The sequence below is a fragment of the Musa acuminata genome, chromosome BXJ2-4 (assembly GCF_036884655.1).
Source record: "Musa acuminata AAA Group cultivar baxijiao chromosome BXJ2-4, Cavendish_Baxijiao_AAA, whole genome shotgun sequence".
In the NCBI taxonomy this organism is placed as follows: Eukaryota; Viridiplantae; Streptophyta; class Magnoliopsida; order Zingiberales; family Musaceae; genus Musa; species Musa acuminata.
In genome coordinates, this window is record NC_088341.1 from 4,668,870 (window position 1) to 4,695,679 (window position 26,810).

General features: G+C 38.2%; 1 protein-coding gene across 5 annotated transcripts; it reads left to right on the forward strand.

Annotated features, from left to right (window-relative positions):
* LOC135582160 (E3 ubiquitin-protein ligase UPL1-like) lies at nt 1–25,259 on the forward strand. Of its 5 annotated transcripts, none has more exons than XM_065103042.1 (16): nt 1–345; nt 4,590–4,703; nt 4,781–4,987; nt 5,151–13,106; nt 13,178–13,495; nt 15,854–16,052; nt 16,147–16,436; nt 16,512–16,804; nt 18,552–19,647; nt 19,752–19,898; nt 19,976–20,056; nt 21,269–21,494; nt 21,573–21,712; nt 23,789–23,895; nt 24,062–24,219; nt 24,873–25,259. In XM_065103042.1, the coding sequence occupies exons 1-15, from the start codon at nt 313–315 to the stop codon at nt 24,162–24,164; spliced, it is 11,310 nt and encodes a 3,769-aa protein (XP_064959114.1). In that variant the 5' UTR covers nt 1–312; the 3' UTR covers nt 24,165–24,219; nt 24,873–25,259. The 5 variants fall into 5 exon arrangements, with proteins under 5 accessions (XP_064959114.1, XP_064959115.1, XP_064959116.1 ...); XM_065103043.1 differs by having other exon boundaries at nt 5,154–13,106; XM_065103044.1 differs by having other exon boundaries at nt 4,608–4,703.
* Nucleotides 25,260–26,810: the final 1,551 nt, after the last annotated feature.

Sequence of the window (26,810 nt, forward strand, 5' to 3'; positions counted from 1 at the left end):
TCTCGGCTCTCTTCCCTTCCCCCCTCTCGCTCTCGTCTAACCCTGATCGCATCGGGGGGCGACCGAAACCCTAATCGTGACGCGGTTCGTCGCCAGAGTTGAGCGCTCTGAGGCTATCCGCTGCCGCCTTGGCTACCTCCTCGTCCGATCGCCGTCGCCGTGCGTGGGTATCTTTTCCCCTCGATCCGAATTGCGCGGCGAATACGCCGGCCCGCCGCGATCGGGCGCTGGATTCGGGCGTATTCCGCGTCCGTCCGGGGGTTTTGACGGGTTTCTTGAGGTGCGCTTGGTCCTGGCGATGCGAATTTCGTGATGAAGTTCAAGAAGAGAAGGGTTTTGGAGGTGGTACGTGAAACATTCGACCGCTTTGATCTGCGCCTTCTTTTCCCTCCTGCTCCTCTTGCTTCCAGTGTTGGAATCTCTATGTGCTTTTGAATTCTGTTATGCTTTTTGTTCCAATCCGTTGTTGGAAGTCTTGCTTGTTCATTTACTGTAGTAGTTTCGTTCTATATTTTTATCACACTTTCCTTCGACGTAAATATTTCTCCTTCTTTTAATCTGGAGAAAAGTTTTCCTTTTTTTTTTACATACATTGTCAAATATGTCGATACACTTAGAAGAAGTAATTGAGTATTCAAATTTATCGTTTGAAATAATATTTTCATTAACTCAAGCATGAAAAGTTGATCATGTTTTGTATGTTAAGCTCTGTGGATGGTAAATCAATGTCTTTCATTGTGTGCCATATTCTTATTTGGCATCTGGAGAATACTCTTAGTGTTACCCACATATCACCAAATCATCACTCGCATGCATGCTTTTATACTGTTTGTATTGTGTTGATTAAAGCTCTTCTGTTGCATTTGTTTGATTTATCTCTGTTGGCAACTCCAACTTTAGTCCATTGCTGTTAGCTTCTGTATTATTTGCGTGCCAGCTAATTTTTTTCTTATTGATTTTGGAAGGCACGTATACAATAGATTTGGAAGTTATTTGATATTCTCCACCATGTTTTCTGATCAAGCTGGTGTGTTCTTTGTCATGCCTGGGTAATCGACAAGTGCTATGGAGATGTTCCTTGTTGGATTCTTGTTAGGTCATATATGCTTGTTCAGTCATTCTATTGATGTGTTGGGAGCATTTTTGAGCTTCCTATGCCTAATTATCGGTCTGTCCCAGAGACTGAGATTCATGGGCTGCAAGTCTTGTCAACTTGTATAGATAATTTTGTGCCTGTTTTTTATCTTCAATTTGTCATTGAGATGTGTTTACCATTGAAGATGCACTACCTAAAGTTTGTAATTAGTTTTACATCATGTATCCATGTGACATGACCTTGTGGACTTTATTTTTAGTATTACAAGCCACATGTGTAGTACATGCCTTGTAGAGGCATAGAAACAACCGACAGAGAGGCAAAACCGATCAGATCCAACAAAGTTTGTCTTTTGGCCTCCAACAAAGTTTTTAGAAAACATGTCTGTAGTGTTGCCCACTGCTAATTACTCCTATGCGGTTAAGAAATAGTACTGTCACATGTAACTGTGATAACTCAGAAGTCATTCATATCTTTGGTGATTTGGTCATATCATAGGTAACTAGGTCACACCCAACTTTGGTGATTCTGGTCATAGCATATGTAAATAAGTCATGCTATTTCCTGCTATTGCATACTTTGTATGTATGTGAATAATTCTATACAAATAAGGCTCTTCTATTTGTTCAGATTTTGTGTGTAAACATGACTGTCTTGCATATCATTTATGTAATTCCTTATCACCAAGAACTTCTTTTGGTCTTGGAATGGTGTGTTTTCATGTAATTATTCAAATGATTTACGTTGGAAGTTCTGAGATTTTAGAAGGGAAATTATCCTTGTACCAGAATGGAACCTTCATTTAATTTAATATTTGTGAAATTGGAATAGTTATATTTACATGTCATTTGTATTGTATATTTGTCTTTCGGCTTGACTATTTATGACTTGAGGCATTGGGGATTATGAAAAGTGAGTTGATTATCTATTATGACCTAAGTTATTAAGGTTAACAGTGATTTAATTTTATTTGTTACGATTTGGAGCAGTGGGGTTAAGAATGACTTAAAATCCATGTTTCACTCAGTACATAATGACACTTCAATGTGGTATGACATGGTTGAAAGTTCCATACATGATGCATCAGCAATATTCCCATAGCCATCATGAGCTTTAATTTTCTGGACACAAAACCCTCCATATTACCTGATCTTGGTTTGTGATTCTAGAATTATGCCTCTTCTGTTTGTTATATTTTTATCTTTTGTTCTTCTGTTTGCATTAAGTTGGATAAGATATTGTGAGTGGGAATCTCATTTATTCGCTATCTCATTAGAGGACTTAGACAGGTTAGAAACAAACTATGTCAAGAGTGAAGTCCAGTGTTGCAACATGGGCGCAGAGCTTGATTTTGAAAAATAAATATAGTAAAGCAAAGCATCTTAATCGTAACCCTTTGGTGATCAGTGGAACCACTAAAAGATAATCCAATCAAAAAGCAACAGAAACATGATTAACTGAATCACACATACTCATGGAATCCACTGTAATACCCCAGGCACTTCTCTATTTGGTCATCGGTATGAATACAAGTGATTGAAATGTGAGTAACTTACCAAGCGGTATTTATTGGTTCGGGTTTCATTCAACACATGGAGCAGAACTTTTTGCATGGTCCGGTTCAATTCATTCTTTTCTTTTAAGTGCCACTGGACTTAGGTAATTACGGTTTGAATACATGTCTTCCTCACTCACTAGGTCTCTCTCAACCTTTAGCCTTGTGTCACCCATTTGCCTGGTACTCCTCTCCTCCTCATCGTAATTTGCCCCTTTTATTCTCCACTTCCCACTCCACGTCTTTAATTTATTACTCTGTTTTGGTGCCAAGTGCTACACTGACCTACCACGTGTTGGTAGGTTGGTACATACCAGATTTGTACCCATTCAGCTGGCGACCAGTACAGAGTCCGTTACTGAAAGCTTGAACCATGGTCACGACCTAAGTAGGAAACCATATGGGTCAGGTACCCCCCAAAAAGGGTACTCAAAAGGTTGTTTTTTTGGGTGGGTGGCAAGTCACATACCATCTACAGCCAAACCCCACATGGCATTGGGGGTTGTCTTAGGGTATCATAGGGTATTCTCTCGGTCTCCTTTGGACCTGTTTAAGTTGTCTTAAATGATATCTGTTTTCTTTCATCCTCAATCAAATTTATACTTAATTGTTCATGAATTAAAAGTTATCTTTTTCTATTGTTTCTAGTAATCCTACATGTCTGTTCTGTATTGTCAATCTCGGAACACCAACTTTTGTACATATAGTTTCTTAACTGTCTAACATTTTGATACACAAAGCACAATTGGATAAGTACTTTATCTAATGCTTCATAAGGAACAAGTCAATTTATCCTCAGGGACTTGTCATTCTTGCAATTTTATTGGTTTGGGCAAGTTACAACATGGTGCATAAGTTCTTTTTGTTCAGCTATTAAGAAGTATTCCAGAATATTTTCTTCATAACATATTGCACAACATGCATCCTATTAAGTAATGTAACTTTAATTTCCTTGATTTTTGTTCTTTCATGAAGTATTATTATGCCCCATTAGGTGACTCTTTGAAAGTTCAAGTTTTTTTTTTTTGTCTATTTAACACTTAGATAGTCATATTCAGGGTGGTATTCTTGCTTCTTGTTATCTTCTGAATTCTTCTCATCAAAGGTTGTGATCGTCTAAAATTGCTAATGATGTCTCGATAAATTCTATTCATATTCTGTTTCTTCAGTAATTGGATAACATGGGAGTCTATCAATATCTGATTTTGTTAATTGTCTTCAGATGTGGATTGAACATTTTGTTAAGTAAAAATGCTTGTAGCTGTCTATTATTCTTTTGAAGGCAAATGTAGGTGTTTGTACTCATTATGTTAAAACAGGAAGTTTTTCGTGAAATTCTAATTGGTTATGTGATGGAATAGTGCACTTTCTCAAGCTGATGCCAGGTCTTGGCATCTTGTAATGGTTAGTTTTTAGATGGGGCACATTGTGGTTACCTAGTGATGGTCTAGTTCTTGTTGGAACAAAAACATAGGAGAGGGAGGCGAAGTGCTCGGTGACACTGTTGTCTTGTATGAATGCATTGTTGCAAACTGACTGCCAGATATCATGTGTAAAGTGTAATGCTTAGAACTTGGTGATTGTTGTTTTTGGATGAATATTTACATGAAACGTGGAAAAACTTCTTGCTGTGCAATTCGTTCCAATATTTGTCATGTTGGAGGGAGTGGGCTGGCACATGCTAAGCTGGTGCTTTCCATGTATGGCCTGCATTGGCCAGCATAGGATGTGTGCCCATGTGCTTGGCATGACACTTAGAGTGCTCTATAGGGTCTCATATGTGATGTAAAAAATAAATCGTTGGTCATTTCTTTTTGTTTAGTTTCTCGTTATGTATCTATGCCTTTATTTAATCCTTATCTTTATCAGTTTTCTATTTCAAATTCTTTTCTTGTTTTCATAGTGTCTTACTTTTGATTGTTGTTCTTGATACATAAGTTGTTGTTGCCACTACAGCCTTCACATATAACATTCTTTATCAACAATGTCATTTCTGCTGCTTTTGAGAATATAGAAGAACTACTAAAGGACTTCAGATGGGAGTTTGATAAGGTTGGCCTTCCTTTATTTCCTTGTAAACAAAATTCTTATTCGAAGTGTCTTGATTGTCCTAGCTTAATCGTCTGCAGGGAGATTTTCATCACTGGATCGACCTTTTTAATCATTTTGACTCATTTTTTGAGAAGCACATAAAACCAAGAAAGGATTTGCAGTTTGAAGACAACTTTCTTAATGCAGATCCATTATTTCCTAGGGATGCAGTTCTTCAGATTCTTCGGGTTATGAGAGTTATCTTGGATAATTGTACGAACAAGCACTTCTACAGTTCATTTGAAGTATGTATCTTCTCGGTGGATTTTTTTCAATGAGTAATTCTTTTGCTACAATCTTAGGCTTTGTAGTCATAACATGTAATGAGAGAATCCTCTAAGTGAAAACCATCAATTTTTTCACATGCTATGCATGATTTTCTTATTTTATTTGTTTGTACAAATGCAGCAGCATCTATCTTTGCTTCTCGCTTCAACTGATGCAGATATTGTTGAAGCAAGCCTTCAAACCTTGGCTGCATTCTTGAAAAAAACAGTAGGGAAGTGCTATATTCGAGATGCCTCTTTGAGATTGAAGTTGTTCGCACTCTCACAAGGCTGGGGAGGAAAGGAAGATGGGCTTGGATTAGTTGCTTGCTCTTTGCCAAATGGGTGTGATTCAGTGGCTTATGATATTGGTTCCACACTTCATTTTGAATTCTATTCAGTTGGCGAATCATCAAAAAATTCTCATACCACAGAATATGTGAACCAGGGGTGGCAAGTCATTCATCTACCTGGCATCAGTAATGACAATGAAGATGTTCTTCAAATTATGCAGAAGTTAGTGAGGAGCTACAACATACCTTCCAATCTATGCTTTTCCCTATCAACAAGATTAAGATTTGCGAAAGCTTTTGGTTCCTTAACTGCTCGACGTCAGTTCATTCGTATCCGCTTGTATGCCTTCAATCTTCTTGTTCAAGCAAGTAATAATGCCGATGACTTGGCAACATTTTTTAATAATGCACCGGAGTTTATTGGTGAAATGCTATCTTTATTAGGCTATGAAGATGAAATTCCCGAAGACATTCGAATTTTAGGGATTCAGTCATTGGTTGCTCTCCACCAAGATCGAAGTTACCAACCTATGGTTCTGTCTTCCGTGTCCGCTGGTGGTCATCGTGGGACCCTCCCTAGTCTTATGCAGAAGGCAGTAGATTCTGTTACCAGTGGTTCCATGACGTTCTCTATTGTTTTTGCTGAAGCACTGTTGTCTCTTATATCCATATTGGTCTCATCTACTCCAGGTTCTTTGGCTCTGCAGGAAGGAGGATTTATACCTAGTATTTTACCCCTTCTTAAGGATACTAATGCCCAGCACCTTCATCTTGTTAGTACTGCAGTTCGTGTAATTGAAGGTTTCTTGGATTATCATAATCCTTCTTTGGCATTATTTAGAGATTTAGGTGGTTTAGATAATGCCATTGCACGACTTAAGGTTGAAGTTACACATGTTGAGAGAGGAGCAAATGACACTGGGGAGAAATTATTGCAAGATAGCAAGGGCAAACAAATCATCAGCAGTTTATCTGAGCTAGAGAGGCAAAGTTTTTCTTCAGAAAGCATGGTTACACATGATCGACGGTCACTCATAAAAGCATTGCTTCGCACGATATCACTTGCAACATATGTTCCTGGAAGCTCCACCCGTGTTGATGGATCTGAAGAGAGCTTATTACCAACATGCTTGTCTATTATTTTCAGGAGAGCAAAAGAATTTGGTGGTGGAGTATTTTCGCTTGCTGCAAATGTCATGAGTGATATTATACACAAAGATCCCACATGCTTTTCTGTCCTTGCTGCTGCTGATGTACCTGGTGCTTTTCTTGATGCTATTGATAGTGGTGTACCCTGCTCTAGTGAAGCAATAAGTTGTATTCCACAGTGCTTAGATGCACTGTGTTTGAATAACACTGGTCTGCAACTGGTAAAAAATTGTAATGCTCTCAGGTGCCTGATAAAAATCTTTACTTCTGCTTCATATTTAAGAGCGCTCAATGACCAATCATTAGAAGTCCTGTCTAATGGGTTGGATGAATTAATGCGTCATTCATCTTTGCTGCGTGCTTCTGGTGTTGATGTGCTTATTGAGATCCTCAATACAATTTTAAGATATGGATCTTGTTCGGAGTCTTACTCCACTGAGTCTGAGTGCTCTTCGGTTCGACTTCCAGTGGAGATTAACCTAGAAAGGGACTCTATATCACTAGGCAAAGGTGAAATGTCTGTCACTGGGAACTCAGAACAGTTGAATGAGACATCTTTTGACGGTACATCACTGATTTCTGGGTCATTTCTTCCGGAATATATTGGCAATGCTTCTCGTCTTCTTGAAGCTGTTCTTCAGAATGCAAATACTATCAATATTTTCATTGAAAGAAGGGGCATTGAAGCCCTTCTTAAGTTATTCACAGTGCAGGTTGTGCCCACTTCTGATTCTGTTAGCCAGAGCATATCCAATGCTTTTAAAAAGTTTTCATCTCAGAATTCAGCTACTTTGACTAGAGCTATATGTTCATTTATTAAGGAACATCTTAAGTTTACGAATGAACTACTGAGTTCAGTTTCTGGAACTAAGGTTGTTGAGATTGAACATCTGAAGCAGACAGAAGTGCTGAAATGTCTTTCTAGCCTGATGGGGCTGCTGTCACTTTCCACTAATCTTTTGAAGGGATCCTCCACTATGAACTCGGAGTTGGGATCTGCAGATGCTGATATTTTGAAAGAACTTGCCAAGGCTTACAAGGAAGTTATTTGGCAGATATCTTTGTGTAGTGACTCATCTGATGGTCAGCGGGCTGCTAATCAGGAAATTGGCAATGTAGATGCATCTGCATCGGCATCTGATATTACTGGAAGGGATGGTGATGATGATGGAAATACTGTTCCTGTAGTCCAGTATATGAACACTGTCTCTATAAGGAATAGTTTTGCATCTCGTTGGAGGACTGAACGTGATCTTTCTTCCATCCCTCATTCTTCTGGAACTTTGCACCGTCATGCTCGTCATTCATTGTCCCGTGCACGTGGTGGAAGAATTTATAGGCAGCTAGATCCATCACAGACAGATTCAGAAGGGTCTGCTAGCACACTAGAGAACTACCATATTCAAGATGTTAAGAGCAAAAGTGCAGATTTTGTCGTACCTGAACTTTTGAGGAAACTTGGTCTTGCAATCCGATCCTTTCTTGTTACCATTGTGAAAGGATTATCAGCTCGACGGGGAGATTCCAGTTCCCTCAGTCTTTTCTCAAAGAATCTAGTGACAGCTGTTGCGAAACTTTTTCTTGATGCTCTTAGTTATCCAGGGCATTCCACTCCTGGCCTTGAATTGACATTATCTGTGAAATGCCGTTATCTTGGGAAAGTTGTCGAAGATATTGTTGCTATTATCGTGGATAAACGCCGCACATGCAGTACTGCACTGGTGAACAGCTTCTATGTAAATGGAACATTTAAAGAGCTTCTGACTACATTTGAGGCAACTAGCCAGCTGCTTTGGACACTGCCTTTCTCTATTCTGGCTGCCACGACAGATCAAGGGAGTTTTAGTGTTGAGAAAGTATCTCATAGGTCATGGCTGCTGGATACATTGCAAACTTATTGCTGCTTGCTAGCATATCATGTCAATTCATCATTATTGTTATCCTCAGCCTCATCTTCTGATATTCAGCTGCTCGTTCAGCCTGTTGCCGCAGGGCTTTCAATTGGTCTTTTCCCTGTGCCAAGGGATCCTGAGTTATTTGTTCGAATGCTGCAATCACAAGTCTTGGATGTAATACTTCCTATATGGAACCACCCTATGTTCCCCAATTGCAGTCCATCTTTCATTACTTCTGTGAACTCTATTCTGACTTACATATATTTGGGGGTTGGACATGTGAAGCATGGTCGCAATGATATCATAGGAAGCACCGGTCGAAGATTTACCAGTCCTTCACTTGATGAATCGGCAATTTCAACCATAGTTGAGATGGGTTTTTCTAGGGCTCGTGCTGAGGAAGCTTTGAGAAGTGTGGGCGCCAATAGTGTTGAGATGGCAATGGATTGGTTATTCAGTCATCCTGAGGAAATTGTTCAGGAGGATGTTCAGCTAGCACAGGCACTTGCTCTCTCACTGGGAAATACATTTGAATCATCCAAAGAAGACAATAATGAAATGACGATAAATGCATATTTAGAGAATAAGCAAGAGGCACCCCCGGTAGATGATGTTCTTGCCTTGTCAGTCAAGTTGTTACATTGTAGTGATGTGATGGTCTTTTCATTGACAGATCTATTTCTGGCACTTTGTCGTAGAAACAACAGTGAAGATCGTCCACGGGTAGTTCTTTTTCTTGTTCAGCAGCTTAAGTTTTGTCCTTCAGATTTTTCCGATGACACAGGTGCACTCTGTCCAATTTCACATATACTGTCATTACTTCTTCATGAAGATAGTAGCACTCGGGAATCAGCTGCAGAGAATGGTCTCATTCTTGTCGTTCTGGATATACTATCCAAATTTAAATCAAGGAATGAGTCTAGATATGGTACTGCAGCAACAAAAGCTGTAAGCTCTTTGTTGCTTGTAGTTGATAATATGGCACAGTCCAGACCCAAATTTATTTCAGGAGCTGCTGATGGAGCTGGTAAATCTCTATCTGATTTATCTGGAGCAGGTATGTCTTTTGCAAATTCAACAGCTATTACTGACAAAGAATCTGCTGTAGATGACTGTGAGAAAGAATCTAGTGATATTTTTGAGAAAATCTTAGGTAAATCTACTGGTTTTTTGACTCTTGAAGAAAGTCAAAGGGCACTGTCCATTGCCTGTGAATTCATAAAACAGCATGTTCCAGCAATGGTTATGCAGGCTGTTCTACAATTATCTGCACGCTTAACAAAAACACATGCTTTGGCAAGTCAGTTTCTTGAAAGTGGAGGCTTGGCTGCTCTTTTTGGTCTTCCAAAACCTTGTGTGTTCCCTGGATTTGACAGTTTGGTATCTGTAATTGTTCGACATCTCATTGAAGACGCCCAAACTTTACAGACTGCCATGGAATTGGAGATGAAACAGACTCTAGTTGGTACTCATAGCCGTCATGCTGGCCGTCTTTCACCTAAGTTGTTTTTAACATCCATGGCCCCTCTGATTTCCCGAGACCCTGCGGTTTTTATGAGAGCCGCAGCTGCAATTTGTCATATAGAGTCATCAGGTGGAAGGATAAACATAGTCTTGAGGAAGGAGAAAGAGAAGGATAAGGACAAACTGAGAACTGCTGGAAATGAAGGTGGATTTCCATCTACTGAATCCATTCGGTTGCCTGAAAATAGACTTCATGATACACCAAGCAAATGTTCCAGGAGTCATAAGAGGGTTCCTGGGAATCTCTCTCAAGTTATTGATCAACTTTTGGAAATTATTCTAAGTCTCCCTTCACTGAAGAAAGAGGAGGAAGGTACTAGCTCCTCAGTTCCCATGGAAATAGATGAGCATGTTGTGAAGGAGAAGGGCAAATCAAAGATTGGTGAAATCATAATGATGGACAAGGATAATCTCTCTGAAAGATCTGCATGGCTCTCAAAGGTGACATTTGTTCTCAAGTTGTTGACTGATATTCTTCTCATGTATACACATGCTGTGGGTGTATTATTAAGACGTGATGTTGAAATATTCCAAATGCAAGGTTGTGGTCAATTAGGTGTCTCCGGACATAGTGCCATTCTTCATCATATATTGCATCATCTACTTCCATTATCCTCAGAGAGATCTTCTGAAACTTCAGATGAATTGAATGATAAGCTTTCTGAAAAAGCATCTTGGTTTTTGGTTGTGCTGTGTGGTAAATCAACTGAGGGTCGCAGACGAGTTATTTCTGAAATTTTGAGAGCATTATTATCTTTCCTTGATGAAGGGCCCAATACCTCTAAATCCTTATTGATACCTGACAAGCAACTTTTAACTTTTGTTGAGTTGATAAATTCTATTTTATCTAGAAATTCTTCTTCTAGCAACTTACCTGGCCCTGGATGCTCACCTGATATTGCAAAAGCCATGATAGATGGAGGAATGGCGCGTTCTCTTTCCTGCATCCTTCAAGTTATCGATTTAGACCACCCAAATGCTCCAAAGGTCGTAAACCTGATAGTCAAGGCTCTGGAAAATCTCACGAGGGCTGCCAATGCTGATCAAGTTGTTAAGTTGGATGGACTTGCAAAGAAAAGATCAACCTTGCCAAGAGGAAGAACTGGAGATCATCCTAATGCAGGGACTGAAAATGCTAATAATGACCAAAATGAAAATTATGAAGCGACTGCTGCCAGTCAACGTGCTGATCAGCTGCATCCTGAATCTTCTCATGATGAGATGAACCACGATGTAAATCAAGATTCACGTATGGAGCAAAATACCAGAGTAAATGTGGAAGAGAATCAAACAATAAATCCACATGATGGGTTGGAATTTATGCATGAGGAGATGGAAGAAGTTGGTGGAACACCTAACACAAACGAGATTGGATTGACTTTTCAGGATGATCACCAGAATATTGATGATATGGGCTATGAGGATGAGGATGTTGGTGAAGATATTGAAGATGATGAAGAAGATGATGATCAGGATGATGAAGAGGATGTCGCAGAAGATGGTGCTGCTTTGTCATTAGCTGATACAGATATGGAGGATCATGATGACAATGACAATGGTATAGGTGATGAGTATAATGATCACATGATTGATGGAGAAGATGGTCATTTTCCTGATAATCCTGTTATAGAAGTTAGGTGGAGGGAAAGTTTGACTGGTTTAGATCACTTGCGAGTTCTGAGGGGACCTGTCACTGCAAGTGCTTTTATTGACATTGCTGAGGATCCGTTTCAGGGTTTGGATTCTGCTGACTTGTATCATCTTCACCGTCCATTTGGTTTAGACCACAGTCGTGAGGGTAGTAATAGGACTTCTGAACTTTCAAGGCTGGATGCAACTGCCTTTCGACATCCCCTACTTATGAGACCATCACATTCAGTGGAGCTGTCAACTTCATTGTGGTCGACTAATGGGAGCTCTTCCAGAGATTTGAATTCATCTTTTGCAGGTTTAGGTTCATCTCCTCTCAACATATTTGATGCTACAGTTCCATCTGAGCATGCTGCTGGTGCTGCTATTTTTGGTGACCGTTTGGATGGTGCTGCACACCCACATTTAATTGATTTTTCACGTGGCATGGACTTTAGCCATATTACCTCAAGAAGGGGGCCTGGTGATAATCGTTGGACTGATGATGGCCAGCCTCAAGCAGGGGGGCATGCTTCTGCAATCGCTCAGGCAGTAGAGGACCAATTTCTGGCTCACTTGCGTGCTGCAATTTCTGTTGATAACCCTCAAGCTATGGGAAAATCTGAGTGTGCAAACCAGGTTAATCGACAGCCGCAGCTATTAGATGTTAATGTCCAAGCGCTTGAAACAACTAATCTTGATACTCTATCCACTGAGAACCAACAGCAAGACTCAGGGATCATTTCAGATCATCAGCTTGTGAATTTACCATTAGAAGGTTATTCTTGTCCTCCTGATTCATCCCATGAAATTGTTGTACAGCAGGTTGCCATTGCGGAGGACAGTCGAGAGACAACTGAAATAAGGCAGAGCATTCCTTATAATTTGAATATCACAAATAATAATAATAGTGAGACTATCACATCAATGGTTGCTGTTTTTGAAGTTGATTTATCAACCACTGCCTTGCCAGTTATGCATCCAGTGCAAAATGCTACTGAAATACTTGATGATTCTCATGATCCAGAATTTCACAATGAATGTGAACCAGTGCATTCATCTCTAGGGAGCCCTTCCGGTGGTCAGGGCCTCATCTCTTCTGGCTCTGGCATACAAGAACTGAGTGATGCTTATGCTGGTTCAGCTCCTGGAAGTGCTGATGTTCACATAAATGGTCTAAATGCTGTTCAGAATCAATATGATGATGCTCTACCTTCAAATGGTGGAGTATCTGTTTGTCGAAATATAGAAGTTCCTGAGCAAGCTACTCAGGCTAATCGAATAAATTCTAGCAATGAGGCTTCTAGCACAAATGCAATTGATCCAACCTTTCTTGAGGCACTTCCAGTGGATCTCCGTGCTGAAGTTCTAGCTTCCCAGCAAGCTTCCCAGCCCACTCAAGCTACCCTAGCTGCAACTTATGCTCCACCACCTACAGAAGAAATAGATCCTGAATTTTTGGCTGCTCTTCCTCCAGATATTCAAGCTGAAGTTTTGGCTCAGCAACAAGTACAACGAAATGCACAGTTTCAGCAAGCTGAAGGGCAACCAGTGGAAATGGACAATGCTTCCATTATAGCTACTTTCCCCCCTGAACTACGTGAAGAGGTTTTGCCTTTTTATTTATTATTGTGGATATTCTTTTATGCAATGCTTATTTTCAACTATTCCAAATCCAGGTACTCCTTACCTCACCTGAAGCAGTTTTGTCCCGTCTACCTCCAGCTTTGATCGCTGAGGCCCAAATGCTCAGGGATAGACGGAACAACAGTCGCTATCATTATCGAAGCACCCTTTTTGGGGGCAGCCATAGACTTGATGGCAGGAGATTAGCTGCTAATAGGCAAACAGTAATGGATAGAGGTGTGGGAGTAACGATTGGTCGAAGAGTGCTTTCTCCAAATCCAAATACTTCAAAGGTCAAAGAGGTTGAAGGGACGCCTTTGCTAGATGCAGATGCTATGAAGGCTCTCATTCGTCTATTAAGATTAGCTCAGGTACTTTCCTTTCTGTTAATAAAATCTCTTTTTTGTGGTTAAAGATGATCTCTGCACAATTTTTTGATGATATTTTCTTTTTACTATGTACAGACTTGTAGGTGTACTTTATAACATAAATCTTAGTCTGTGCCACATCATCTGTTGCAAAATTAAAATAAGTAATAGTAATTTAGAATGCATGACATGTTGTAGATAGTTTGAATATCTGATCAGCTCAAAACCTCAGCAGACATGTTACTATAGGTTAAAATTTATGAACATTGTGGCCTGTGATTAATTGTTATTTGCATCATTTATGATTTATATTAGGATGACCAAATATATTTAGATACTTGTATGATGTTGTAAATATTTGTACAGACTGTAGTATTGTGTTTAGGAACCATATGTTGTTGTTGGAATTTTATGGCTTTGCCATTGTTATATTCACTGTCCCTTTTGCTTAGTTAGATGATAAATTTGGGGTTGACTAAGAAATTCATCCATCAATAATATAGTAGAGAAATTTGTTTAGTTTTATTACAGTAGCCAAAACTTTCTATAGAGTGATACTGTTTTGATATCATATCTAGATGTTTGTTTTCACAAGTTTATTTAGTGGTGTTTTGTTGCCACAACTGTTCAAGGTTGGAGAATTTAGTAATTTGAAATATGCTTGTTATGGGTTGCCATGATACCTAGAGCACACCAATTTTTGTCTGGTTATAGAATGGATGTATGCCAAAATTTCTTCAGGAATGTGCAAACTCAAGTGGCATGCCTGTTGTAGAGATTTCCAACTATTTATGGCCTGACATGGTGTTCACTGTGCAGCACAATATGCATGGCAACCTGTGGAATTTTGATAGTGGTCGTTAAGATGATTTTGGCCTGCTTAGCAAGAGAAAAGCTAATTTCAGACACAATTATGAAATGATGATGAAATGTTTAACTTGATATGGAAAAACATTTTTCAAATACAAACAACAAAGAGTACCATTACTAGGCCATATATAGGTCAATATAAGTTGGTATATTATTCTTTATTATTATTTCAGTTATATCAGTATGAGTCGGTGTACCACTCGGTGTATTGATAGTTTGATACTATACTGGTTTGAAAAAAACAATGGTAAACCACAATGTCCCAACTATTTTGGGTCTTTTTCTTGCAAACAACAATGGTAAGCTGCAAGGTTCCAACGATTTGGGTTCACTTTCTTGCCAGGGCTTTTGATGAGAATTTTTTGCTTGGGTGTTATCATATTATATGATGTTTGTGAAACATCAAGGTGCTTTAGCCAAGAATGTTTGTTTCCCCATGAAATATATAATATCACATCAGGTCAACTTAACTTGACCCAGAGGCATGCTTTTTAAAGTGACCCATTGGTTTTATGGCTTGGTTACAACAACAATAACAACAAACCGTAATGTCCCAATTCCTAACTATTGCCAGAGTTATGGATTTCTTTTGCCAGAGTTCTATACCAAGCAATACCCTTAGTTAAATCTTGGGCATCTAGAGTTTGTGTAAAATCTTCTTAGGCCTTCTTTACCTCTTATGCAATTTATACTAATTGTCTGTGTCTAACTACAATGTCTCCTTAATGTGTCCCTATTTTCTATCATCTTAAGATTATCTTTTTCTCATTTTTTCTTTTGTTGGAGCTATGCCTACTTGTTTACAAATAATAATACATTTTTCATCTTTTTTTAGTAATTCCACACATTAGCATCAACATATTTAGCGACATGGATTTTTTCACATGTTGCTTTTTAATGGTCCAACACTCAAAATCATAAATCATCATTGGTCTAATAACTGTTTTCTAAGTTTTTAATCTAAAAAGTACACAGTGATCAAACATAACTCCTAGTGTCCTCCATTCTAAACACACTTTGAAGTTTGAATAATATTTGTCAATCTCTTCATCTTCTTGAACAATTGAATAAAAAAATCTAAAACTTTATGTTGGTCAATAGATCTGCACTTGCTGGCAGGTGGATTCAACTTGATTCAAGCATATGTTTAATTGGGAAAACTTAAACTAACTAAATTTGACCTGATCCATTTTTTCTCCTTAAATATAAACTTGACTTGACTAGCCATTTGGATGTGGACCAGCTGGGTAGCTCTTTGGTTCAGTTGTGTCAAAATATCTAGCCCTGTGACAGTTTGGTTCTTCAGCCCTATTACCTTTGCTATCCTGAGATGTTGTCAATGTTATCTAGCCGTAATCCTGAGATGTTATCAATGTTGGCATATATTATTGCTACTTTTTTTTATTTCAACTAATTTTGCATGATACAGTAACGTGGCGGCATTAATTGAGTCTTCTGTCCCTTTGTTCTCGTTATACTATTTGTTGACAGCCCATCAGCAAAGGCCTTCTTCAAAGACTTCTATTGAATCTATGTGCACATACTGTTACCCGTAATATTCTGGTCAGCCATCTAGTTGATATGATTAGGCTTGAAGCTGATGGGCCAGGTCAGTCAATTGCGTCAACTTCACAGCGGCTTTATGGATGTCGATGGGATGTTGTCTATGGCCGACCTCATCATTCTAATGGTACCTCTCTGCTCTTACATTGTTGCCTACCATATGCTTTTTCAGTCCTTTGTTACTTTTACTATTGGAATGTAATATTTCTGCTTCTTTGAAGGTCTTCCTCCCTTTGTTACACGCCGACTCCTCGAAATTTTAACATATCTGGCAAAAAATAATTTGTCTGTTGCAAGTGTTCTTTTCTATTTTGATCCATCATCAGCTGTGGAATCTACTCTTGTTGAATATTCAGAGAATAAAAGGGAGAAAGGTAAAGAGAAGACTGTTGTCACAAATACCCTTTTGGATACTATGGAAACTTCAGCTAAGGGCTTTTCACCTCTAATATTACTTCTAAAGCTTCTGGACAGGCCATTATTTTTGCGCAGCAATGTGCATCTTGAACAGGTACCTAATTTAGACTGCCAAAACTTCCATAGTAATTTTACTTACACATACAGCATATTTAAATTTGTTGTACAGGTCATGTGCTTGCTCCAAGTAGTGGTAAACAATGCTGTCTCAGAAATCGATTGTGAACCTCACTTTGGACAAGCTCTAGGATGTTCTGAGAGAGAGGCAGCAGCTCTAACTTCTTCCGATAGCAAACATGATAATTTGACTTCTGAACAGAATCTTGGTCTGGAGATGAACCCAAAACCTAGTGCTGAGGCATCATCTTTGAGTTTGAAAAGTTCTGTAAACCGACATGACATTTTTTTACAGCTTCCCAAATCGGATATGCACAATTTATGCCATATCCTTGCACATGAAGGGTAACTATCTTCAGCCAATCGTATATTTATTTGCTTGCGCATGTATGATACATCACTAGGTTCAGGCTTTCTGTCCAAGAGATTTGTCTCTTCCTGCATCCAATTTATCAAAAAACATGGCATGGAGGGGTAAAATGGAATGGGGACTTAATTCCTATCATGGACGGCAAGATGTTTTTACACCTAAGAGATTTTGCTAAATGCACTGTTATCCTGTTTCATGCAATTTGCTTCTTTGTGAACTCTTTTCAAGATTTCTTGAAGATAGATGGTTAGCAAAATGTTTGGTTTGTGCATGTATAGTTATTCTTAGATAAATATCTTTAAAGGTACAAATAAAACTTGCTCATGCACAGTGCTAGAGAATAGATATCATACTTAACCTTAGCCAAGAAATTTTATTCTAACTATTTTGATTGCTAATACAGCCCTTGTTGCCATCAATTCTTACTAAGATTTTCATTCATATTTTAATGCTACTCTTTTTACATCTCACTGCTAGAGCACCTGTTGCTATAGAGCTCAGGCTTTGGTAATCAGTAGACCCTTCACCATTTAGTTATTTCACTACCTCATACTTAGTTTTTGATTTTCATGCAGTGTTTGATTCCTTTAAAGTCTGTACTGCATGCATTTTATGCATCAAGAATTTGTCTTTTGAAGTGGTAATTTAAGATCAAAAATGATTTAGCAACCAATGGTTTAAAAGTAGTTTGGATGTGATGGAATGCACCTTCCGTTCATATCTTGAGTTGGTAAGGCCAGTTCTTTTTTTTTATGGAATCATCTGTTTGTAGCAGAGTGATTGCTTGGAGAACTTAAACATTTAGTGTTCATATTGATCTGGGAAGTCTCAACAGAAGTTCTACATGCTTATTCATTAGATATGGCTATTCTTTAAGTTGTATATCAAGCAAAGAGACTAATGAAATCATTAAGAGTGTGAAACAGTTTTTGTAGATTCAGATGCACTATTTAACAGGAATGCAAAACAAAAAAGAGAATAGTTTACTCAAATAGTGGTGGCACAGGGAACGGAAGAAGGAAGGTAGACTAAAGAAGTTCTTAGATAAAATCATAAAAGAACATTTGTTTAGAGGAGGATGATTATTTCTTTGCTTTAAGTTGGCTCTGATGAGATAGTTATTTTTTTATTTAAGCTCTAATGACGGAAAGGAGTTCATATTAATTTACTGATTGAATAGTGTGTTATTTTTGTTATCAAAAGAATAATTTCATAGGATTAGGAAAAAAAAGAGAATCTCCACTAAGAGGTTCCTAGGTATAGATCAACCATCATAGATCAACATTAGATCAGACTGTACATTCCTGCAGTTGTTTCCTTTTATTGGGCAAAGAATGAATGCTTGAAAATGCATTCAATTGTTTGTGGGAGCCTCATGCTCTTGGCCACCCTTTTTTATTTATCGTGGATAATCTGAATCTGTCCATGCATTATTTTCTTCAAGATTTTGCCCAATCTCTTCTGATTCTGTATCCCAGAAACAGCACACATCAATGCTAGCATATTTTGAGAATATTGTTCTGATCTGTTTGATACTAGGTACTGTTTTTCCCCCAGTAATGAATGATTTTTAAAGAACAATCTTTTACTTATGGTAATGAGTTTCTTGAATATCTTTTGAAGTTGTTTTTTTGTCAAAATAACTTATTTTTCTATGATGACTAGCCTTTCCTATATTATTTTTACTGGACCAGCTGACTGATTTGTTTTATGAATAATCAGACTTTCAGACAAAGTATATTCACTTACTGCTGAGTTAGTGAAGAAAATAGCATTGGTTGCTATTCCCCACCGAAATTTTTTTGCAGTTGAGTTAGCCGATTTAGCTAATCACTTGAGCTCTTCTGCTATAACCGAGCTCTTAATTTTAAGGAATTCAAATGTGTTGGGACTTGGCACTGGTTCTATGGCTGGAGCTCCAGTCTTGCGTGTACTACAAGCACTCAGTGTACTTGCTTCAGTTGATTGCAATAAAGATGTAAATGCTGATGAGCAACAGTCCATATTGTGGAATCTAAATAAATCACTTGAGCCACTGTGGCAAGCACTAAGCGACTGCATAAGTGCAACTGAAACACAGATAGGGCAGACATCATCTTTCTCATTTACAGTACCAGTACATGATTCTGGAGTAATGGCTGGTCCTTTCTCCCCTACGCAGCCTCTCCCTCCTCCTGCACAAAGACTATTACCATACATAGAAGCTTTTTTTCTTTTATGTGAAAAGCTTCAAACAAATCAGATTATTGGGCAGCCAGATAGCAATGTTACTGCAAGAGAAGTCAAAGAATCTGCTGGGAGCTCATCGTCACCTATCCACAAGTGCACTGGAATGGGCACCATGACATTTGCAAGGATTGCTGAGAAGCATCGGCGCCTTCTTAATGTCTTCATCAGACAGAACCCAAATTTGCTTGAAAAGTCACTTTCAATGATGTTAAAACTTCCAAGGCTCATTGATTTTGACAACAAAAGGGCATATTTTCGCTCACGTATCAGGCAACAGCATGATCAGCACTTTGCTGTTCCTTTGAGGATAAGTGTTCGCCGAGCTTATGTCTTGGAGGATTCCTACAATCAGTTGCGACTGCGCTCCAGTCAGGACTTGAAGGGACGCTTGACAGTTCAATTTCAAGGAGAGGAAGGGATTGATGCTGGTGGCTTGACCAGGGAATGGTACCAATTGCTTTCAAGGGTCACTTTTGATAAAGGAGCTTTGCTTTTTACTACAGTTGGGAACAATTCAACTTTCCAGCCCAACCCCAATTCTGCTTACCAGACCGAACATCTTTCTTATTTCAGATTTGTGGGTCGTTTGGTATTTATCTTCTGAACCTGTTTTCTTTTTCATTTGATTACTGAATCTTTCATCAGTTGTTTCTCTGAAGCTTCTATAATGTCATGTTTCTGTCCTTTGTGCAGGTCGCCAAAGCTTTATTTGATGGGCAACTGTTGGATGTGTACTTCACCCGTTCCTTTTACAAGCATATTCTTGGTGTAAAAGTGACTTATCATGACATAGAGGCTGTTGATCCTGACTATTACAAGAACTTAAAGTGGATGCTTGAGGTATGTATCAACTTTCTCTCTATTTTCCTATTGACTGTTATTTGATTAATATATGCATCCCTTATTGTTTTAAACAGAATGATGTAAGCGACATTCCAGACTTGACATTCAGCATAGATGCGGATGAGGAAAAACACATCCTTTATGGAAAAAACCAGGTAACTTAAAAATTGAAGTTTCGAATTTGCTATATTTTTGAATTCGGTATCACAAACTGATTTTACCTGTATATATTTATGTTAGATAAAAATCATGTGCTTACTGTTAGGTTAATTCAAATTGGTCTAGATAAGGATCTTCAATTGTCTGTTTTATGTTTTGTTATGTTTTTTTCCTTTTGGGGGAACCAGTGGTACTCGTATATTTTCCTCAGATTCTTTATTTGCAAACTAAAAGGGCTCAAAACATCTCAGATGGAGTCCATTTAAAGTTGGAATAGTGGTACAACTAGTAACAGCGGATAATTTTTGAGTTGACCATTCAGAGGATTGGACAGTTAAAAGGGTTGCAATATCCATTTATGGAGACAGATTCTCATCTTTGGTATTGTTTACCCTACATTTATGTTTTTTTTTTCCACAGACCATCTCATCTATTTATCTTTCGAAAATCCCCATATCTTTTTCTATTCTAAATTTTTTCACAACAGCAGAGAAGACAGGCTATTTTCCCTGTAAAACTGTTAGTTATGCTGGTTGTATTTTTTCCTTCAATTTTCTCATAGCAGCAATCTTCAGTTGCTTTGATCCAGCAGCATCTATGTGCTGGTCATTTCTTTCTGAAATTAAGACAACAGTTCTCATACCTATTAGTTCCTATTTTTTTTTGTTCTCTCTATCTTAAACATGAAATCATTTTGTGAAAATATTAAAGGTTATGTATTGGCAATTTAAAACTTGGTTCTACACCAGGTTGCCTAGATCTGCCAAACCAAACGTGCATGGTAGTGTCTGATGTATTAAAAAAAAAAGTTAAATTGAATCACTGGGACTCTTAACAATTTCGTGCCTCTTTTAGTCTGTCTTTTATGATTGCCTCTTTCAGAGAGAGGTCTGTTCTGTGATGAAATGATGGTTCACTTATCCTATGGCGTAGAATGTCCTTGAGCTTAGGTTGATGGATGTTACAGTTTGGTATATGGCTTGATATTCTTGTACAGTACTGGTGCTGCAATTCACCATATTTGGTGTAGAACCAAGATTTAAATTTCTGTCCAGACTAGCTGAAACTGCACCTAAAATCTGTCAAAACCAACAAAATATATTTGCATGGCCATTGGCTCAAGCACAAAATGAAAACTAAAATCATGTTTGATCTGATTTATGCATTCCTACTGACTATGTTCTTTCCGGTAAATACTTTTGATGAAGGTCACTGACTATGAGCTTATCCCTGGAGGAAGGAATATCAGAGTAACTGAAGAAACTAAGCATGAGTATGTGGACCTCGTGGCTGAACACATATTGACAACAGCTATTCGTCCTCAAATTAATTCTTTCCTAGAAGGCTTCAATGAATTAGTTCCTAGGGAACTTGTCTCAATATTCAATGACAAGGAGCTTGAACTCCTATTAAGTGGGCTTCCAGAAATTGACAGTAAGTTTGTACTTTTTTGGTTACCGAAAAATGGATTGTTTTACCCTTCGTTTATGTAATTCATTTTTCTTGGTGCAGTTGATGATTTGCAAGCCAACACTGAGTATACTGGATACTCAGCTGCATCTATTGTCATTCAATGGTTCTGGGAAGTTGTTAAATCCTTTAACAAGGAGGACATGGCAAGACTACTTCAATTTGTAACCGGAACATCAAAGGTATATTATGACCAGTTTTAGAATTGTGTTTCATTTGTTTAGGAATATCATGATTGATTTTTCAATTCTGTTTAGCAATTGGAAAAATAGAACTACATTTTGCGTAAAATTTCTACAAGTAAGATTGAGCTTATGAATGTTGATTTAAGATATAAAAGAACAACATAAGGTATGAATTAACTTTAGCTAGTTTTTGTTGGCATCTAAAATATATGACAAAAGTTTAGAATTCAAGAAGAAAGTCTTGGACATGCAATGTATCTTAGTGGCTGTCTGGTTACCTGTAAAGTCTGGATGCTGCAAGCCGTTTGTAGGTGAACTACTACTTGCAAGTGGTTAATTGCCAGCAAAAGGCTTATTTGTGTGCGACTAAAATTGGAACTTGGAGCTTTTGACTGCAATTTGACTCATAAACAAAACAGTGATAAGTCAAATTGCAAACCACTTGTAGCCTTCCCCCTACCCCAACACCATCATCAGTAACTATAACCATCACCCTTCCCACCTTACTGCCACCGCCGCCACCCATCCACCATCACTGCCGGCTGCTGCCACTGTTATCGTCACCACCACCCTACTCGTAAAAATCACCTGTCATCACAAACCAACATCACCTCCAGCAACATGCCACCATCCACCATGTCACTTCCACAGCTCACCACCACCACCGCCACCCTCCCACCCACCTGTCACTCGTTAACCACTATCCACCATCTTCTCTTACCCATCCATCACCTTCCCGCCACTGCCCAGGGGTGTTGCCACCCTGCACATGGCCTTCAGCCATCACAAGTCCCTGCTGCAATGCCTCCCACCACCACATCTCCACTTCACCAAGTTGCTAAAACGTACAGACAGTCATAGGTGTTAGTCTTTTGAAAGGCCTAGGCCCATACGCGGGCATCCAAATAGTACCTTTGAAACATTTTAATTAATTAAGCACAAGCATCTTTCTTGAAAATCCATATGTTTTCAAAAAAATAAAATTGATACATCAATGTAGTCTACCATTTACTATTAGAATCTCTCTAGTGTTCATTGTTTCATTGTGGATATTTCAATTGTAATCCTAAGGCCAGTTAGATCTTCTTCTTTGATATCCTTTTTGTCAGTGATACTACTTAAAATATTGCCATAAATATATACAGAAGAAAAAATAATAAAACATATTATAACAATTAATATACACTGTCATGGATCTTGGCTAAAAAGAAGCATAATAAGTAGGATTTAACAACAAATGCATACATTGTTGATACTTTTTATGGCACAAGTTTGTAAGAACAACTAACTTAAATGGACAGTTATTAGAAAAATGTAGGCCTTAAGGCCCTGGGTAGCTTCTGAGGTTCCATCTAGGTGTTCAAGCTGCTTTTTGGCCTAAAACTCAAAAAGTGCAAGGTGCCTAGTTGGAGGAGGCTTAACTAAATATCTCAAGGCAATATTCCTATGCAGGCCTAGGGATTCTCATGACAGCATTGCATTTCACTTTCATTTGCATGTTGCAATGCAAATGCGAGCATTCAAACAAAAGAAAAGTGGCATCTTACAATCGTAGATGCAGGCCAACCAAACAACTGCATTGTAGTTGCAAGTGTTAGCATTTGCATTTCTGTTTTAATCCTAACTGAAAACATTTAGCATCAAAAGTAACCAAATGCCCCTTAGCATCGTCTCTTAACAAATAAACATGAGTGTCAACTGTCCAATTGCTGAAAATTCTGACACAACCTAAAAGAACAGAATTCAGGAACACAACTATATAATCAACTCATCAGCTAACTAGTTATCATTTACTCAACAAATCGGTTGTAATTATGATACCGAGAGTCTTTTGTTGAACTATCGCACTTTGATGAGGTGGCAACATTGAAGAGAATTACTATAGTGTAAGAATGTGTACACCCTAAATCCTTATATGTTGACCAATTCTTGTGATGTGGAAATCAAAAGATTAACAAGGATTAAAAAGATCAATCTAGTGTTATAGGATACCTAGTGGCATAGGAAAAAGAATTCATTATTCATAATATTTTGCTTAATTCTCATTTAAGTTACTGTTTGGTGGCTATTCAGGTCCCCTTAGAAGGCTTTAAAGCATTGCAGGGTATATCTGGTCCCCAGCGATTTCAGATTCACAAGGCATATGGTACTCCCAAAAGGCTGCCCTCTGCACATACCTGGTAAAATTTACGAGTTGTTGTAGAGTATCTGTTCTTGAAGTATTGTAATGCCTATATGTTGTTTGCTTCCAAGGATCTAAAGATCATTTAGACTGGAAAGCATAATCAAGTATTGCTTTCTTCTTTAATTAGTCCTTTTCTAATTATGTCCAATATATTTTTGCAGTTTTAACCAATTAGATCTACCAGAATATTCCTCTAGGGAACAATTAGAGGAACGCCTGCTGCTTGCAATCCATGAAGCTAGTGAAGGCTTTGGTTTTGGTTAATACTTCTAGTCCTTGGCCAGTTGCCAAGGAATTGATCTCTTTCTGCTATGTAAAGGTGAGTTGAATTGTTTGTGTTATCAACACATTTTTAGGATCTGATGGCAAATAAGTTCATTTTTGCTCTTTTTCGTAAAATTATGGTTGATATCCTTTGTAAAAAAAAAAATCATGTTGATACCTTTGATGTTTCATCTATTATGTCCAATTTTTTTTAAAAAATTTTGAACAAGGGGGGAATGGGAGATGAAAGCATACCATGATATTGGTGGCTTCAACTTGAAAAATACGAAGATTAAAGAACTGGCATAGTTGGAATTCAAAATTCTGTCTAGCTGCTTGTTTGGTAAGGCTGCATTTGGTTTAGGGTTTAGGAAGATTAAGTTGGTAGGTATTGGTTTGACCTCCAAATGTAATGTAGTTGAGGGTTAAATCAACCCTGTCGAAGAAGTTCATCCGAGTAGCCAAGATAAAATAGTTCTGCCAAATAAGTGGGATAAAATAGTTCCTTTTCTTTTTTGCTAACCTAGATAGGCCACCTTTTAGAAGTTAAACATAAAGGAGGGTCCAACATAAATGGGTTAGGACAAATTAACCCAATTCTTTTCATTCTCAATCCATTTGCTTTATTTAATTATTATGCAAGCTTTCTGTGTTTTCCACTATCTGGACAATTCACAGTTAATTGAATCATGCACCACACTGTTGCAGACTCCAAAAGCAGAAACATGAAGTCGCTACTCCAGAGTACGGTCCAGAGATCTCACTCGGCCGCACTCTAAGAGCAGCAGAAGTCGATTCTCGAATCATTCAACCTGACCCTGAAACAATCCCCCAGTTAATGAAGCTATGCACAGTCTGGGCCGTGTGATACGCACTCGAGAATCAAGAACAGCATCTGGAGATATTCCTTTTCTCCGTTGTGGGTCGAATGTTTGCAAGAACGAACAGCATATTTCCATGATTATATTCTCACCATCTCTGTTTCTTTATTTTGCTTCGGTACACATTAGACACCCTCGAAGCTGCCCATCTCATACTGTAAATAGCAGCAGCTGCTGTCACTTCAAATCAATAATCAATTGAGCTTTCTTTTCAGTGTTTCCAAGCTTCTTTCTGCATTATTCTTTTCTATTATTTCGTGCATGCAATTCGGCTGTTCTTGCAATTCAACATCAAGGTCAAAACATGTGTAAGAAGGTGAGCCCTCAGTCAAGCTGAACGAGAGGTAACTTCTTTAAACCTTGGCCAAAGCTTTGCCTTTTTTTCTGCCTTTTTTATCTAAATTGATTCCATCTCTATGAAGCGAGTAGAGCTAATTAATATCAGTGGTGTGAGGTGATGTAAAGGGAGATCTAATTAGTAATGTTATAAAAGATTTCCATATAGTTATGTCATAGAACCTCCATGGTATTGATTTCTAATCACCCTTACATCATATGTTATAAAAGATTAGATTTAACCGTGGTTATTTCTCAACACCTTGCAATCTTAAGATCTCTGTATGGTAATGTTACAAGAGATATCCATGGGAGTACCACTGTTGACGCATGATGCAGATGACTGTCGGCTGATGATGAGATTACATGTGTCTGGCTTTCACAGGGCCCACCGCCACGCACATTTATTTCATAGTCAGAATAACCCAATCCTCGGGACATAGAAAATACGAAGCTTTTGCCACCTTTTGTGGTATGCTTTTATGCGTCAGCCATGATCTGATCGGTCGGTAGCAAGTCAGCAAAGCCCGACACAACATTTAACATTATGGATGATGGCGCATCGAAGTCTATGCAGTTGATCAAATGCTATGCAGTTGAAGCTAGACGAAGAGCAGACACGGCGATTTCTCTTAAAACGTTTTTTTGGTTTTACCCGAAAGATGTCTCGGTTTCCAATTATTCTATTTGCTACCATTTTTTTTTCTTTAATATTCTAAATACTCTTCATCATCTCGTGAAGATACAAGGGACAAAACAAAACAAAGGAAAAAAAAAATAATGTGATAAGACGAAAATGATCGAACCTCAAAAAAAGAAAAAGAAACAACGGGATCGAAACAGAGGGACAAAAGTAACACGATCACGATAGACGAAAACTATCAAACTGATAAAAACGATGACCGACAATATCTATCGGGAGGAAGAGGCGACGATGACAATGGGCACTTTAAGCATTAGAATACATAGTATAAGATTTGAAGAAATCCAATGACGATGGGCCAGATTTAAAAGCAATCCAATACATAGTATAAGATTTGAAGAAATTCTCAAGCTTGGAGTATTGTGGAAGATTAGATTTCTAACAAGAGAGTTTCTTCTATGATTTACACAACCTTCTATCATTTTCTTTCCCCCCAAAAAGATCAAACTACCAACTCAGTTCAGTTCTTTGCAGGCAAAGCAAGTCATGCTTGATACTCTCAACATGAAATTCATATCCACAAGAAATATTTCCTACCACCAGATCAGATCCATATCAAGGTGGCACATCTCCCTTTCTCAAAAGGAAAGTGATAACCATACATAAAGAATGTTGTTAAATGGATCTCTCACCAGTTCAGTGTAACATGATCTTATACCACCACCACATGATTGTTAGTGGTTTATTAATGTTATAGCCATTGCTTTATTAATGTCACCCAGACAG